At 39.3% G+C, this 17,191-nt stretch overlaps 1 protein-coding gene across 1 annotated transcript in view; it reads left to right on the forward strand.

Annotated features, from left to right (window-relative positions):
- LOC126100948 (uncharacterized) overlaps positions 1-17,191 on the forward strand; it is a 149,349-nt gene that overhangs the window by 109,300 nt on the left and 22,858 nt on the right. The window contains exon 11 of the mRNA XM_049911609.1: positions 6,704-6,855. Within this exon, the coding sequence (XP_049767566.1) occupies positions 6,704-6,855 (152 nt within the window). The remainder of the gene's footprint in view (positions 1-6,703; positions 6,856-17,191) is intronic.

Genomic DNA, 17,191 nt, shown 5'->3' on the forward strand with positions numbered 1-17,191 from the left:
GCTCATAATTTTGAGTTACAAAATTTTGAAGATCACCAGTAATAAAATCCTGTGCACACTGATGCACTGGACTTTGACTAAATATCCTGAATCTTGAAGTCTTTTTTTAGTTTCTTTGTAGCTTTGATATATTTATCTCTTACCACTGGTGCAATGCTTTCCTGTGAACATAAATCTTCGAAGAGCTGGCTGGAGTACAGTGGATGTATTTATCTGGTACCACTAGCAAGCTCTTGTCACTCAACTAATGAACTGTTGTCATTTTCAGTCTCTAATGAAGTAACATCACATTCTTCTTCACTTTCTGAGCCGATAAATTCAATGTCAAACTTGGTATCATCATAGCTATCCTCCTTTGTAAGCATTGCGTAAACAAGATAGGAGTGTGTCTGAAAGCCCATCTTTAATTGTCGAGTATTCAAAGCATAAAGACGATGTCTAGTGACAGCCACCTCAACCAAAACACAACAGCCAGCCTTCAAATGTAATACCAGATGCTCTCTAGCAGCCAAACACAATGCTGAAACAGATATAAATACGGTTTTATATTTCTGTAGGTCTTTTCTTAGGTTGCCTGAGTGTACTCACCATTAAGTTTGTCAGAATAATGAAAATGAGACAACTCGGGTTTTGAAGTTGAGTGGTTAAGCAATGACAGTCAAACTGCAGTAATTGGTCTTCTTTCTCTTCTTATTTAGCCACACATTATGTAAGAGTGTAAATATTTGAACCAGGTTAGCAAGTTACACTGATAAGTACTATTTCAAAAGTTCTCTGGTTGCAGACTAGCACACTAACTTACGTAATTCGGGCATGGACTGTACATTTTGATACCGAAGTACACACTGTCCACATTATATATTAGCGTCATGATGTCTGAACACAAGTGGCAAATTGCATGATTGTTAAATATGGTAGCCTCCTACTGACTTACAAAGTGATGATTATATTTTGGCAGCTAAATGGACCGACTGCATGCTGCTGATGTAAATAATGCTAACTAATGATTAACTCATACTTTTTGTGCAAAACTTATTATTTTATAGACGCATGTAATATCAGAAATTATATTTTGCCTGAAGTATACACCTATTATGTACTAAATAATAGCATAAAAAAGCAAAATTAGGAGTCAGAGAGACAGTGCACACCATGAAAAGGTTAACTAATAGCTGTATAATTAGAAAACAGCACGATAATAGATACTACTTTTTGGGGTTTATTTTTGAGACAGATGAGGATTCCTGAAGCCTGCCAAAAAATGAGAGGAAGTGATATCTTCTGAACCTTACCATTCCTTTCACTTCATCCCTCTTCCTTCCCCTTCAACTCTTCTGCCAGGAGGAGGAGCCACTGGCTCTGAAACGTTGCACATTTTGTTAACTTTTGTGCATTTTCTCCTGCTGCTGCTTGGTGAGTGGATTCGTCTATCCAGTTATATTTTCTGAAATTGTTTATTTTTGTTGAGATTTTATGAATTAAGTTCTTCAAAAAAGTAAAATATTTCTATAAAGTAGGAGAGTGATCTCTTTCAAATTAACTGTACCAATTTAGAAACAAACAACAATTTGCTCATAGAAAATTTCATCAACACCTGATTTGCATGTATAGTTACTACACTCTGTTCATGATAAGAATAAACCTGATGAAAACATTACATTTGCTTGGATCTCATTCGATTTTGTTTCATATGGAATGGAAGCCAAGCTGTGACCAGTACTGTCAAGTGCGATCATAAGAATACGTTTTATGCTGTTACATGCACATAGACCGTGCGATTATGCTGAACAGCAGCTTTATCGGTGCATGCTTGGACAGCACCGCCCAACCACCGCTCCAGCTAACCCGCAGTGATGTGAGCAGTTGCAGTTCATACATAAAAAGAGATGAGCAAAATGACAATATAGCTCTGATGTCATTTAATTTTTAAAGAGAATGAAATAACATTCGGAGAAACTCCCACACTACTGTGGCAATCTTAGGTGACTAAACGGAAAGCGTAAATGCACTTGTTCTCACCTGACATAGTATTCTAATTACAAACAAGAGTGAGGAAAATTTCTAACTTAAACATAGGGTAATTTTTTTTGAGCAAGCTGTGTGTGTTGAATACTGAAGCCACTGAATGTATTAATTACCGTCAGTCGTCTGCTTATCTCTTAGCTCCTTCCTTATCTGAATCTGAGAAATACATTTCAGTTCTGAAAGTGTCACCTGCTACTTTGATAATGAGTCTATCGACAACAGAATCCACGAAGCCAGCCAGGCCCAACATTTTCTCTTTTTCATTTATGACGAGCTGTTCTATATTATGCCATCGTTCGGCAGTGACACGTGAAAAAGCTGCGTGCGTTAGTTCCATTATATCTGGCAGCTTAACAGTCTTGTTACTTTTTGGGCCAAATCCCACAACTTGGCTCCAGAACTCTCCAGATTAGTTCTGTTGGGTTCATATTGTAATTGTACAGAAGCAAATGCAAAACTACAGCATTCGTATGATGATGTGCTCTATGTTGCGAAAATGATTGTTTTTCGTGTTTCTATGATACATATCTTCCTCTGTGGCATAAAACGATGGACATGGTCCAAATAAAGAGGATTTTGTGTCTCATTTTTGCCTTAAAAATTAAATTATTATGTTTTTTAATTTAAGCAACTTTTCATGAACAGTCTTTTATAAAAACATCGATAATTAAGAATTTGTATTTGAAATGAAAACAGGAATTTTGCATCCAATATGTAATTAGAAACAAGAAGACATGCATTATTCATAAAAAAAAAGATTTTTATAATTACGAGATGTAGGTATTTCTTATTGAACAACAGAAAAAAAGATACTGAATAGATTTGAACCAATGAATCATTAAGTGCATTTGCACTGCGCTACTCGTGTAATGTGGATATACTTACCAACTGTATTACACGCAGTGGCTGGGAAAGCTTCAAAGATGGTTATCTCCATAAATTTATGAAAAACAATAAGAACAGCCTATTTCTTGGCAATTTTTAACCTGGTGATCTGCGAACAACATTTCTCCAGTTGTGATGATCAGGTAGAACATCTTACAGACGTTATCCTTATCGCTGCAGTACGTTGCACTCTGCACACTTCCTCTTTATAATGCTGTCTTCTGGTCCTTTGTTGGACTGAGCAGAGATGCAATGCGCGCATGGAGATGTCTGTCTGAGTTTTTAACGGCTTTTCTAGGATGGCAAACTGCATTTGTTATGAACAGGTGCATGCACTGTGTTGTCATGTTCTTGGGGATAGCAGAAAAGCTAGCTGGGTTTCCTTTATTGGTTCTTTTAACAATTCCACTCCTTCCATTGTGTCGGCCAACCTCCGATGGCTCTCTGGGACCAAGGTCCATTCCCTAACTTCTGGCCTGACAGTAGCAGATGAACTCACAGTGGACCCTATTGCTATCTGCATCACCTTGGCCTGGTATTTTGTGGGGATTTAGAGCTCCACTCACTATCCTCCTGCTTTCCTCCATCGGAAACGAGTGGAGGTGGCTCGGCCGATACGCTTCTTGAGTGTTACAATGCCGCCTTTACAATGGTGGAGATAGATCATGCTGTCACTTCATGCCGATCCTCCGCCCCAGGGCTGGGACATGTCCACATTCAGATGTTGCACAGCTTTTCTCTTGCGGACAAGAACTTCCACCGTCATATGTACTATCACATCTGGGTAGACGGCATGTTTTCCAGGCACTGGCGTGAAGCCACTGTCATACCCATACCTAAGTCTGGTAAGGACAAACATCTTCCTTCTAGTTATCACCCCATTTCTCTCACCAGCTGTGTTTGCAAGGTGATGGAATGGATGATTCATGCCTGGCTGGTATGGTAGCTTGAGTCTCGCAGTGTACTAATCACTGCACAGTATGGATTTCAAGCACGCCGATCTGCAGTTGACCACCCTGTCACTTTGTTAACCCAGGTCATGAATGTTGTTGTTGTTGTTGTTGGTGGTGGTGGTGGTGGTGGTGGTGGTGGTGTTTTTTTTTTTTTTTTTTTTTTAGACTTTGGCCATGTTTTTCGTTTTGGAGAAAGCCTCTACGACACCTGCTGGAGAAGTGATATTCTTTGTTTCTCTACATGTGGGGCTCCTGTGGCCACATGCCCCCGTTTCCTTCAGAAATTTTTAAAAGACAGAGTTTTCAAGGTATGTGTGGGTTCTGCCTTGTTGGACACCTTTATCCAGGAAAACAGTGTTCCTCAGGATTCCGTCCTAAGGGTCGTCCTCTTTGCTATCACCATTAACCCTATTATGCCAGGCATCTCCAGCTCCCTTTTCGTTGATGGTTTTGCAATCTATTGCAGTTCTCCATGGACTTGTCTCCTTGAGCAATGTCTTCAGCAGTGTCTTGATCATCTCTACTCGTGGAACATCGACAGTGGCTTTCACTTTTCCGCTGGCAAAACCATTTGTTTGAATTTTTACTGGTGCAATTGGTTTCTTTCACCGTCTTTACTTATTGGGCATGTTGCTCTTCGGTTCGTTGAAACTATGAAATTCCTGGGGCTTATGCTTGATAGGAAACTTCCTTGGTCCTCCTGCGTGTCTTAACTGGCTGTGTGCTGTATGCGGTCCCTCAGTGTCCTACGTGGCCTCAGTGGTACTTCCTGGGGAGCAGATCAGACCACCCTCCTCCATTTGTACCCGTCCCTTGTCCATTCGAAACTAGACTATGGGTGTTATGTTTATGCTTCTGCACATCCATCCCTCTTACACTATCTTGGTACTGTCCACCAATGTGGCATCCGTTTGGCCACTGGTGTCTCTTACACTAGTCCGGTTGAGAGTCTGTATGCAGAAGCTGCCAAACTACAGTTGTCATTCTGCTGTGACTTCCTCCTCAGCAGGTACACATGCTGTTTGTCTGCCAAATCTGACCACCCATCCTATTGTTCCTTCTTCGATGACTCCTTTGATCGCCAGTACAGTGCGCATCCCTCTTTTTTTTTACCTTGTGGATTTTGCTTTTGCCTCTTGCTCCAGCAGCTTAACTTCACACTATCAGCCACATTCCCAGTGGGTGTGAACCCTTCACCACTTTGGCTTTGTGCGGTGGCCTGTGTCCACCTTGTCCTTCATTTGCTTCCTAAGGACACGACTCTTGCCTCACTATATCGGCGTAAGTTTCATAACGTTCACACGGAACATTGCAATAGTAGCTCTGTGTACACTGATACCTCTTCGACTGACCATGGTGTTGGGTGTGCCTTCGTCATTGGCACCAACTATTTTCAGTATTGGCTTTTGGAGCACTGCGCAGTATTTGCAGCAGAGCTCTTTGCCCTGTATCAGGCCGCACAGTACATCCAGCAACGGAGGCTTTTCAATTGCATTATGTGCTCTGACTCTCGTTGTACCCCTCAGAGCCTCTGTGTACTGTACACCATCTATCCCTTTGTGCAATGCGTACAGGACAGCTGTTACTTGCTCGCTTGTGATGGATCCACTGTAATGTTTACGTGTGTTCCTGGTTGCGTCAGTCTGACCGGAAACAAGGCGGCTGATGCTGCTGCCAAGGCTGCAGTCCTCATACTTCAGCCTCCTAGTTCTTCCATTCCTTCTGATGGTCTCTGTGTTGCCGTCTGTCGACAGATGGTGTCACTTTGGCATCAGCACTGGTTCTCCTATCATGGGATAAAGCTCCGGGGAATTGAGCCTCTCCTAGCAACTTGGACGACCACCTCTTGGCCCTCTCACCATGAGACCATTTTAGCTGGATTGTGTATTGGACACTGTCTTCTTAGCCGTCGACATTTGTTAAGTGGTGCTCCCCCACCATTTTGTGCTCATTCCCCTCAATCTTTGACGGATCAGATTTCCTAATAGAATGCCCTTTTTTTAACGACTTATGTTCTCATTTATGTTCGCCATCTGACTTATTGGCCATTTTAGTGAACAACACACGGGCTGTTGACTGAGTTTTAGTTTCTGTCCATTGTAGCAATATGGCAAAAGACATTTAATCTTTAATTCAGGACCTCTGTGGCGCATTTTATTGTCCATTCTCCAAGTCCCTGTTTTTAGCTGTCTCTCCTTTTGTAGATTGGGCTTAACATATAGTCAGTTTTTAACTCCTTTTTTGTCTTTATGTTCTCATTCTGACATGGGTGCATACGACACTCTTTGTTTTTGCACCCCAAAACAAAACAAAAATACTCTCGTTAGTTTGAAAATCAAATGGCAAACATCTGAAATAATGACTGTGTTTTTTAATGGACAGAAATTTTATTCAGGAGGATATTGTAAAACATGTCTTATTACTTTCCGTTATTCAGTCACCTTGATATTCTTTGTTTTCCCCCTTCCAAGTTGTGAACTCTACGTCTAATGGATTTCTAGAATAGTTAGCAATGTCCATACTCTACTTACCTACCCCTCCCATCTCCTCTCCATGAGCTAGTACTGCTGCAAAATAATTTGAATAATTTAGTAGTTTTATTTAAATTTGTTTGATACACCAATAACATTTGAGGTACTTCACAAAATTTGTCGGTATAATTCCTTCGTTCTCAAGAGATTTCTTGCTGCATTATCATCAGGGCACAAGAGACTGCGTAATGGAATTCATTAAGGCCTATAAAGGTGATTCCAAAGAAGTTTCATTGGTGTATCACACAAGTAGCAGACATGTTTGTGGTTGTACGCTCAAATACCAAATCTTTCATCTTTGTTTTTCAGAGCTTATTCCGTGGGAGGTGCTTACAGACACATTGCAGTTCGTCCTACAAATGTGAGCTGGAAAATAATGCATTATTCAGATCCACAAACTACTCTGGTGCTTTCTGATCTTGAGGAAATGCAGAAAGTTATGCCACCAGAAGATGAAAAAGGTATGTCAAAGTGGAATGTTGAATTCTATTTAGATGACACAACTATAAAATAATTATTACATGGAACAGTGTAAAGTGCAGGCAGTTTCTTTTGGTGGTATCTATTCAGACAAGTCAAGCAAGAAATTTAAACTCACAGGTGCTACACAAATTGGCAAATATATTTTTACAGGCAAAAACACAACACAGGATTTTAATGACTTCATTGTGGGAGATCATTTTCTTTGCAAGATGTGCACAGAGATCGTCGAAACTTGAGTTTGTACTTTAGCCCACAATCAAAATTTGTTTTACCTAGTTTATACCTATTGCCTCATGTTTCCATAGGTCTTGTGTCTCATTGTATTCTTTTCTATACGTTCATTACCAGTCAGTTTTTTCTTTGGTGAAGGAGTTGTCATTTGGCAGTCATTATACATATGTAAAGGTGGAGTTCCTTCTATTTTCATAGTCCTGCCATACTGTTGTATTTTGGGGAGCTGAAATTCCGATACTGCCAAAGTTAAAGAAGAGAGAAGGTAGGTTGAAAAAGGTTAGAAGGAAATAGCCTGTCACTTAGACCCCAGAATGACGGTGATTTACCAGTTGTCAGGATGAAGGGGAACTAAGATCTTTTACTGATCCATATGGGTTGGCATAGAGGTCATTCTCGAACATTCCACAATAGGTGAATGTTAGTGTCATTGTACAGTGGGTTTATGGGGAGCTGTTACATGGGCTCATATGACACTGAATATTCTGTGACTTTGAGAGTTTTATCTCCGAAATAACACACTTGTTGTAGGATTAAGAACCATGACTTCATCTACTGCTCAATGTTCCAGAAAGGGAAAAAAACTGTTTTAAATGGCTGCAAAATATTAAACATACATTTGACTAAATGAAAGGCAGGTCAAATTTTTACATTATATGAGGCAAACACTTTGACTAAATGTGCATATACAGTTGTGCAAATTACAGTTCTCTCAAGATTTTCATACATGGGCCATGCAATGTCCAACTGTCCATGTTTCTAAGCTTCTCATCATTGTGGAAGCTATGTAACTGGCAATTGAGCAAAATACCTTTGTCTCTTTGTGATTCCATAGTACAGTAGTAGTAGTAGTAGTAGTAGTAAGTGTTGTTGCTGTTGTTGTGGTCATCAATCCAAAGACTGGTTTGATGCAGCTCTCCATGGTACTCTATCCCATGCAAGCCTCTTCACCTCCAGGTAACTACTGCAGCCTACATCATTTGAATCTGTTTACTGTATTCATCTCTTGGTCTCACTCTGCGATTTTTACCCCTCACATTTCCCTCCAGTGCTAGAGTGGTGCTACCTTGATGTCTCAGAATGTGTCATACCAACTGATCCCTTCTTCTAGTCAAGTTGTGCCACAAACTTCTCTTCTCCCCAATTCTATTCAATACCTCCTCATTAGTTATATGACCTACCCCTCTAATCATCAGCATTCTTCTGTAGCACCACATTTCAAAAGCTTTCTATTCTCTTCTTGTCTAAACTGTTTATCATCCATGTTTCACTTCCACACATGGCTACACTCCATACAAAAACTTTCAGAAATGACTTCCTGACACTTAAATCTGTGCTCAGTGTTAGCAAATTTCTTCTCCAGAAATGCTTTTCTTGCCTTTACCAGTGTACATTTTATATGCCCTCTACTTTGACAATCATCAGTTATTTTACTGTCAAAATAGCAAAACTATCTTCTACTTCACGTGTCTCATTTCCTTATCAGGCTGACTCAGCATCAACTTATGTAACCTGACTGCATTCCATTGTCCTTGTTTTGCATTTATTGGTGTTCATCTTATGTGCTCCTTTCAAGACACTGTTCATTCTATTCAACTGCTTTTCCAAGTCCTTTACTATCTCTGACAGAAGTACAATGTCATCGACAAACCTCAAAGTTTTTATTTCTTCTCCGTGGACTTTAATTCCTACTCCAGATTTTTCTTTTGTTTCCTTTTCTGTTGCTCAGTGTGAAGATTGAATAACATCAGGGATAGGTTACAATCATGTCTCACTCCCTTCACAACCACTGCTTTCCTTTCAAACCTGCCAAATCTTATAACCGCCATCTGGCTTCCATGGAAATTGTAAATAGTCTTTTGCTCCCTCTATTTTACCCCTGCTGCCTTTAGAATTTCCAGTCTACATTGTCAAAAGCTTTCTCATGTCTACAGGTTCTATAAACATAAGTTTGCCTTTCCTTAACCTATTTTCTGTGAGAAGTAGTAGATCAGTATTGCCTCGCGTGTTTCTACATTCCTCCAGAATCCAAAATGATCTTCCTGGAGGTCGACTTTTGACAGTTTTCTCGTTCTTCTTCTCTAAAGGATTCCTGTTAGTATTTTGCAACCTTGACTTATTAAACTGATAGTTTGGTAATTTTCACACTCGTCAGTACCTGCTTTCTTTGTAATTTAAATTACTACATTCTTCTTGAAGTCTGATGGTTTTCACATGTCTCGAACATCTTGCTCGCCAGGTGGAAGAGTTTTGTCATGGTTGGCTCTCCAAACACCCTCAGTAGTTTGAATGGAACGTCATCTACTCCCAGGGCCTTGTTTCGACTTAGTTCTTCCAGAGCTCTTTTCCATTTCCATATATTAATATGATGGAATGCTTGAATTTACTTGTATAGGGAGGTGAAATGTGCTACCCACTCTGAAATTGAGTGATAACCGTAAGCATCATGGTTTGGGCACTGTGTGGATGAATCTTTAAGGGTTTCTAATGTCACAAGCCTTATACTCCAGGGTACAAACCCCAACGTAAAAGTGTCAGGTCATATTATAGCTTAACAGGCCTACAAATGGTTCACAGTTAACAATTTAAGGATTAATCCCACAAAGACTCATTTTGTGATTGCAAACAAAAATGGAGTCCTACACCTACAAGGAGACATTAAAGATCTTACACTAAATGAATTACTCTGTGTAAAATTCCATGGGATGCAACTGCATAAAAACTTAGGATGAAGTCAGTACAAAGATAAGCATGAAGCACAGTTAAACATGTTTTGCCCATAGAAGTATCTGTCATTGTGTTGACCCAAAGGCAAGGGTGTTGTATTACTTTGCATATTTTCACTCCCTGTTGCCGTATGCAGTCGTTTTATGGGGCAGTGCTCCACAGAAAATTGAGTTTATGCATTAGAGGTGAGCAGTGAGAATATTGTGAAAGTAGATAATGACTATCTTGTTGGAGCATTTTTAATACTCTTGGAATTCCTATACTCGCTTCCCTATTTACTCCTTGACATTTTATGCTGGTAGCAACAAAAATCAGTTTCAGTGGAACTGTGATATGGACAATCAAATCAAAAAAAGTAACAATATAACGAAAAGTATAGTTGCTACTCGCCACATAGTAGAGATGCTTAGTCGTAGAAAGGCACAACAAAAAGACTGTCATACAATTAGCTTCACACTTGCCCAAACGCAACCAACCACACACACAACCACAGTCTCTGGCAGTTGTGCCTTTCTGCGACTAAACCTCTTCACTATATGGTAAGTAGCAACTATCATTTTCATTATATTGATACATTCCATCATGGATTTTTCATTGTTCAAAACAAAAATTAATTTTTGTGTAAACAGTGTATTCTCAGCCATTTTTCAGTTGGTCGGCAATGACAGTCGAACCGTGCACCCTGCAGTCTTTCTCAAACAATTTTACAGAAACTATTTGCTAAAACAATTGCATTTTTGCTTTGCTGTTAGCTTTATATGTCAGGTTCATGATGATGTGCCCAACATTTCATTAATGGTCATAGTTATTGTGATATTTATGTGAAAATGAGACACAGTGTGAAATTCAGAAAAGTGTGCAATGAAAAATATGGGTTGCTATGATTTTTGCATTTGATGCACATTACATAATATGTTATATCTAAAAACAAAGATAATGTGACTTACCAAACGAAAGTGCTGGCAGGTCGATAGACACACAAACATACACACAAAATTCAAGCTTTCGCAACCAAGGGTTGCTTCGTCAGGAAAGAGAGAAGGAGAGGGAAAGACGAAAGGGTGTGGGTTTTAAGGGAGAGGGTAAGGAGTCATTCCAATCCCGGGAGCGGAGAGACTTACCTTAGGGGGAAAAAAGGACAGGCACGCACACACACACACACACACACACACACACACACACACACACACACATCCATCCGCACATACACAGACACAAGCAGACATTTGTAAAGGCAAAGAGTTTGAGATCATAAAGTTGTTCTTGTTCTTTAATCGGACATAATGACACGGGAACATTTTTAATGGAGTTTTAATACAATTAAATTTACAACAATCATTGCTAAAATACTTTTCTAAATGAACTTTAGTGTTGCAACATAGTAATGAAGGCAGGCTTTTATCTCCATTGGAAGTATCAGATTATCTGTGTCCTTGAACAGTGACACTAGAGTCCGGATTACATCTAGCATACCATTTTCCATTCAGTTTTGCCACAGCTCCACATTCTTTATGAACAACTTTATCTTTTCATTCCAAATCAGCACTTTTGCCTTGTCACCTTCAAGTGCAGTTTCTCAAAAATGTCGGTGAGGTGAGCCATTTTCAATAGAAAATCTCTGTTGCTGAAGCAGTCTGACTTCTTACCTTCAAGAATCCTCATTCCTCAGTTCAAACACCTATAGAAACCATCGAGCATTACTAAAAGAAGAGCAATTGATTGTGTTCAGCACCCATCTCCTCTCATAACACTGTAAAAAGCTTTGAATTTATAGATTTTGGCTTAACTGTTTCCATAAACATTTGTGGCACTTCATGAAGAGGTGGGCTAAGTTCTTTAGCAGCCATAGCTTCCCAGTGTATTGTGCTGTACGTCCCTACTGCATCAGGAGCTACAACTTGAACTTTCACTTGCTATCCACCCTGAATTGAGGAGTGTTTTCTCAAGTCAACAACAAAAAATAGATTTTCAGGAAGCATGTTTAATTGAATAATGGTAATGGTATAAATTGCTGAGGTCTAAACAAAATTATATTTCATAAATAAACTATAACTTATATAATTCAGCAGTGAAGAAACATTTGTCAGCTTCCAGTTGCAAATAAAAAAAGTACATAAAAACATGAATTTTTTCCAAGACTGAACATAAACATATTAAATATTCTATAATAGCAGTACTCTATTTTAACCTACCAAAAAGTAATAACTTAATAAATTTGTTCATTAAGGTAGTACTTCTTTTCTTTTCTTCTCTTCTCTTTCCTTTTCTTCAGTACGCCCAGCTAAAGATGGCATTTGGAACATGTTAGCTTGGTCTGACAGCTTTGTTTTCATCTTGTCTTCACAAAGTCTCTTCATTAAATATCTCTTTTGCTTCTTGTGCTCCTCTATACACTGTTTCCCCATGGTTTTTTATCTTTCTGTGGGAATGCATGATTTTTTATATAGGATTCCAAAGGCTTTGCATTTTCTGATGATAACCTTCTGTGCCGTTTGTTTGTCGTAAATACTGCTTAACTTCTTATAACCAAGCAGTTTTTAACTTTTTTGAATTACTTAACATTAATTAGTTTTTCGTTTGCATAGTCCTGTCTATTCTGTAGATGTGGCCATAAAACTTAGTGACAAAATAAAACACCTACAGCCAGCCTTATGATTTTATTTTATTTTGTTGCAACCAGTTTCAATGAGCCATCTTCAGGCTGTTGTTGATGTGGTATGGGTTGATATTATCCCTATATGTATACCGGGTGATCAAAAAGTCAGTATATGAAAACTGAATAAATCACGGAATAATGTAGATAGAGAGGTACAAATTGACACACATGCTTGGAATGACATGGGGTTTTATTAGAACCGAAATAATACAAAAGTTCAAAAAATGTCTGACAGATGGCACTTCATCTGATCAGAATAGCAATAATTAGCATAACAAAGTAAAACAAAGCGAAGATGATGATGATCTTTACAGGAAATGCTCCATATGTCTACCATCATTCCTCAACAATAGCTGTAGTCGACGAATAATGTTGTGAACAGCACTGTAAAGCAGATCCGGAGTTATGGTGAGGCATTGTTGTCAGATGTTGTCTTTCAGCATCCCCAGAGCTGTCGGTTGATCATGATACACTTGTGACTTCAGGTAACCCCAAAGCCAATAATCACACGGACTGAGGTCTGGGGACCTGGGAGGCCAAGCATGACGAAAGTGGCGGCTGAGCACACGATCATCACCAAACGACGCGCACAGGAGATTGTTCACGCGTCTAGCAATATGGGGTGGAGTGCCATCCTGCATAAACATTGTAGGTTCCATCAGGTGTTTATCAGCCAGGTTGGGGATGATGCGATTCTGTAACATATCGGCGTACCTCTCACCCGTCACGGTAGCAGTTACAAAACCAGAATCATGCATTTCCTGGCAGAAAAAAGGCCTGATAACGGTAGATGTGGTAAATCCAATCATACTTTCTCGTCATGCAATGGAGTTTCCGCGACAGTTCTAGGATTTTCGGTAGCCCAAATTCTGCAGTTGTTGGCGTTGACAGACCCTCGGAGCGTGAAATGAGCTTCGTCGGTCCACAACACGTTACTCAACCAATCATCTTCCGCCATCTTTTGAAACGCCCACACCGCAGATGCCCTCCACATCACTAAATCGTCAGGTAACAGTTCATGATACCAATGGATTTTGTACGGATAGCATTGGAGGGTACGCCTAAGTGCCAACCGAACAGTAGTGTATGGAATGCCGGTGCGACATGCGACAGCACGAGCGCTGACTTCCCCGCGCATAGACAAACCCGCTACAGTCTCCATTTCTTCCTGAACTGTCTCAGCAGCATTACGCCTTGTGCTCGGTCGTCCACTACAGGGTCCATCGTCTAAACAACCTGTGGCTTTGAACTTAGATATCATTCTCGCCACAGCTGCATTTATCAATGGACCTTTACCCGTTTGAATCTCCTTCCTATGGCAATAGGATCGTAACGCTGAACTAGCACATTCCCCATTCTGATAGTACAGCTTCACTAAAAGTGCCTTTTCAGGTAACGTCAACATGCTGACGCATCTGGTTCTCTCTCTCATTACAGCTCCTTTTATACATAATTGCCACTGACGTTTTGCTGTCCAGCGACATCTGTCAGACATTTTGTGAATTATTTATTATTTATTTATTTATTTATTTATTTATTTATTTATTTTTTTGTTCTAATAAAACCCCATGTCATTCCAAGCATGTGTGTCAGTTTTTACCTCTCTATCTACATTATTCCGTGGTTTATTAAGTTTTCAAATTTATACTGACTTTTTGATCACCCAATTTTTTTTTCACATCAGTTGCCAGCATAACTGTATACTCAGAAAATGGTGCATTGAAACTTTGAAACTGGTTGCAACAAAACAAAATAAAATCATAAGAGTGGCTGTAGGTGTTTTTATTTTGTCACAATAGTAAATGGCAGTCGTCCCAAAGGCCTCCTGCCAAAAGAATGGACATAAAAAAATTAAAAAAAAAAAAACTTAGTGTCATCTACATATTACATCAGTGAACTTGTCCAGTGCTGTGTATGTGTCTGTAGTTTTTCTGTTAATCCATATGCCATTTATATTAGAAGGCCCACAAATTTTTCTTCGAAGTTTTTGCTCTTTCTTTGCAAGGACATCGATTATTGAATGGCCACCTAGAGATGGAGTTTCTGATGTGTGTAGTGCTTCAGGCAAGACAACTGTCCTGTAATGCCAAAGTTTCACATTATGAGATATCGCTCATTTATTGTAGTGTTTCCACTTTATTCTGTATGCTCTCTGGAGTTTTGTGGTTCTTTCTGAATTGTTTCGTTTGTAGTGGGGATCATACATTATTTTTATGTAGGTGGGTACTTCAGTATTTTCGTTGTTGTGTTCATTGCAACACTTTTAAGACCTCGTCATTGAACTCTCGAGCCGCTTCTTATGATATAACAAATCTCGTTAGTTTTCTTTGCATCATCACCTTTTTGACACTCACATGTTTTCTAGATCTTAGTACAGCTGGTCGAACAGCATTCTTGGAATGATCTACATTAGTTTTCTTAAACAATGATTGGAGGGGAAAAGCATGTTGTTTTGACTTTGCAGATGGCAGTGCCTATATATACTGCTATTCAGAAGGAAGACAAAAAGAAGGAACAGATTTCAAATATATATATCTCCCAAATTATGTAATGTAGCATCATAATTCCAACGTTTCTGGACAGACAACAGTTTAAAATTTGAACAGTCCAAGTAAACGTTCGTATCGTACACCCATCGGTGCTGCTGCTTTCTTCTTCATAGAGAAAACTGTGACAGGGCTAACCTATCTAGACAGTCTTCAAAACTGGTTATTTTCCTCAACTTAAAGTTGATTCAGATGACTTCATCTTCATGCAAGATGATGCCCTACTTCATTTCTCTAAGCACTTCCGATGTTAACTGAATGACACCATTCCAGTACATTGGATTGGAAGAGGAGCAGCAGGAGATGAACTTTGTCGTCAGTGGTCTCAGAGGTCTCCAGACTTAACACAGTGTGACTTTTACCTATGGGATTATTTAAAAGACCGTGTTTTTATCCCCCCAATGCCTGACACTCTTGAAAGTGTGGGACATGGCATTGTTGAAGCTGTGAATTCAGTAACAAGAAACCAGGTGCTTCGTGTGTAGCAGGAAATAAGCCACCATTATGATATTTGCTGTGTAACACATGGTGCTCACACTAATGCATAAAAATTTCAACTTTTCCCTTTCCAGGAACGATGGAGTCATGTTTCTGTCTTTTGTAATTTGGAAGCCATAAATATTTGAAATCTTTCCCTTCTTTTTGAGTAGCCATACATTATTAATCTGTTAGCAGTATTCTTGGAATTGTACATACGCCATTCATTGCCCAGAACCATACAAATACCATGGTGGTCAGAGCCTCATGATAGTGTGATGGTAATGCATGGTTTGAAGTTTGCTTAACTCCTTTTCAAGGGTGTCAAATATCCTAAGAGGGGGCATGTAATTGTGACTCCTGATACATAAGTAATGAGCTACTTTGTCGAAAAATGGCTACCACAAGCAGTTGACACTTTCCAAAACATCATTTGTTGTAGATGTTGAGTTTGGAAAATTTTCAATTTTGTTTGTAAGAGTAACAGGCAAATGGTACATTTTGATAAATCCATGTACTGCAATGTATCATCTCTTTCAGGAGTACCTGAATATGTATGTAATTAATTTTTGCAAATTTTGTAGTTGTTGAGTGTTGGGAAAATGATCTTCAATTCTAAACATTGAGCGAACTCCATCTGTGCCCACTCCACTGCAGCTATTCCATGAAATCCTGTTTTAGTTAAAAAAGTATTGATCATGTCAAAAAAGGCTTTGAACTGTAGCTGTTTGAGTATTGACTCTCAAAAAAAGCAGTTCCTGGTGAATGTTACACTCATTAACAAAACAAGCAAAGTAGTTAAATGAGTATCTTTATGAATATGAGTCACTTCATCTACTTGAAGTGCAAAACAGTTGTTACCCCTCCCCCCTCTTTTTTTTTTTAACTAACTGGTTGAGTAAATTGTCACACATGTCTAAAATTCTTCTGCGCTCTGTGTCATTAGAGATAGACATACTTTTCAGTTGCTGAACAAACGAGTTGCCAAACGCTGTTGATATTACATCAATCACTGCTGGTTAAACCAGAGTTTCTGCTACAGTGTGTGGTTCCTTGCGTTTATCTGGTAGGAGAATAAAAGGGCCTTAGAAGTCACATTCATCAGTTTTGCAAAGTCCTTCAGGATAGACAATAGAACAGCCAGTTTCTTGAAAGAAAAAAATTCTTGTGGTTTTCCTGTTCTCTGGGAATTTTGTGGTTTCAAGATGTCTCTAACTTGTTAGGTTTAATGCTATCAGCAGCTAAAATGGTTAACAAATTACGCACTGTTAATGCCTTGTAACATTGATTGTTTTCATGAATCCTAGCAATAAAAAGTTCTCATCATACCTTCTCATTTTCACTTTTGGAGTATCTTCCCTCCCTGCACCAGTTGATGGACCAGTGATGCCTTCTTGACTCTCACTAACAAGGAACTGCTTCATACTGCAGTCAAGTCTTTGTTGCGAAGTCTGAAAGACTGTAAGCAAGCGTTGAGGGATATGAGCCAAGGCTTGCACTACATGCGATAACTCTGGATACAGTCACAGTGCAGCTGATAACGGGCAATCCTGTGAGTTTCCTGTGACACCCAGTTTGCCTGATCAATTCAGACAATATTATGACCACGGTTTCATTGTAATTGACCGCATCTGGTGTAACACTGACATTTTGCAAAATTCAGTCCAGACCAACCGC

This window comes from Schistocerca cancellata, chromosome 9 (genome assembly GCF_023864275.1).
Source record: "Schistocerca cancellata isolate TAMUIC-IGC-003103 chromosome 9, iqSchCanc2.1, whole genome shotgun sequence".
Taxonomy (NCBI): Eukaryota; Metazoa; Arthropoda; class Insecta; order Orthoptera; family Acrididae; genus Schistocerca; species Schistocerca cancellata.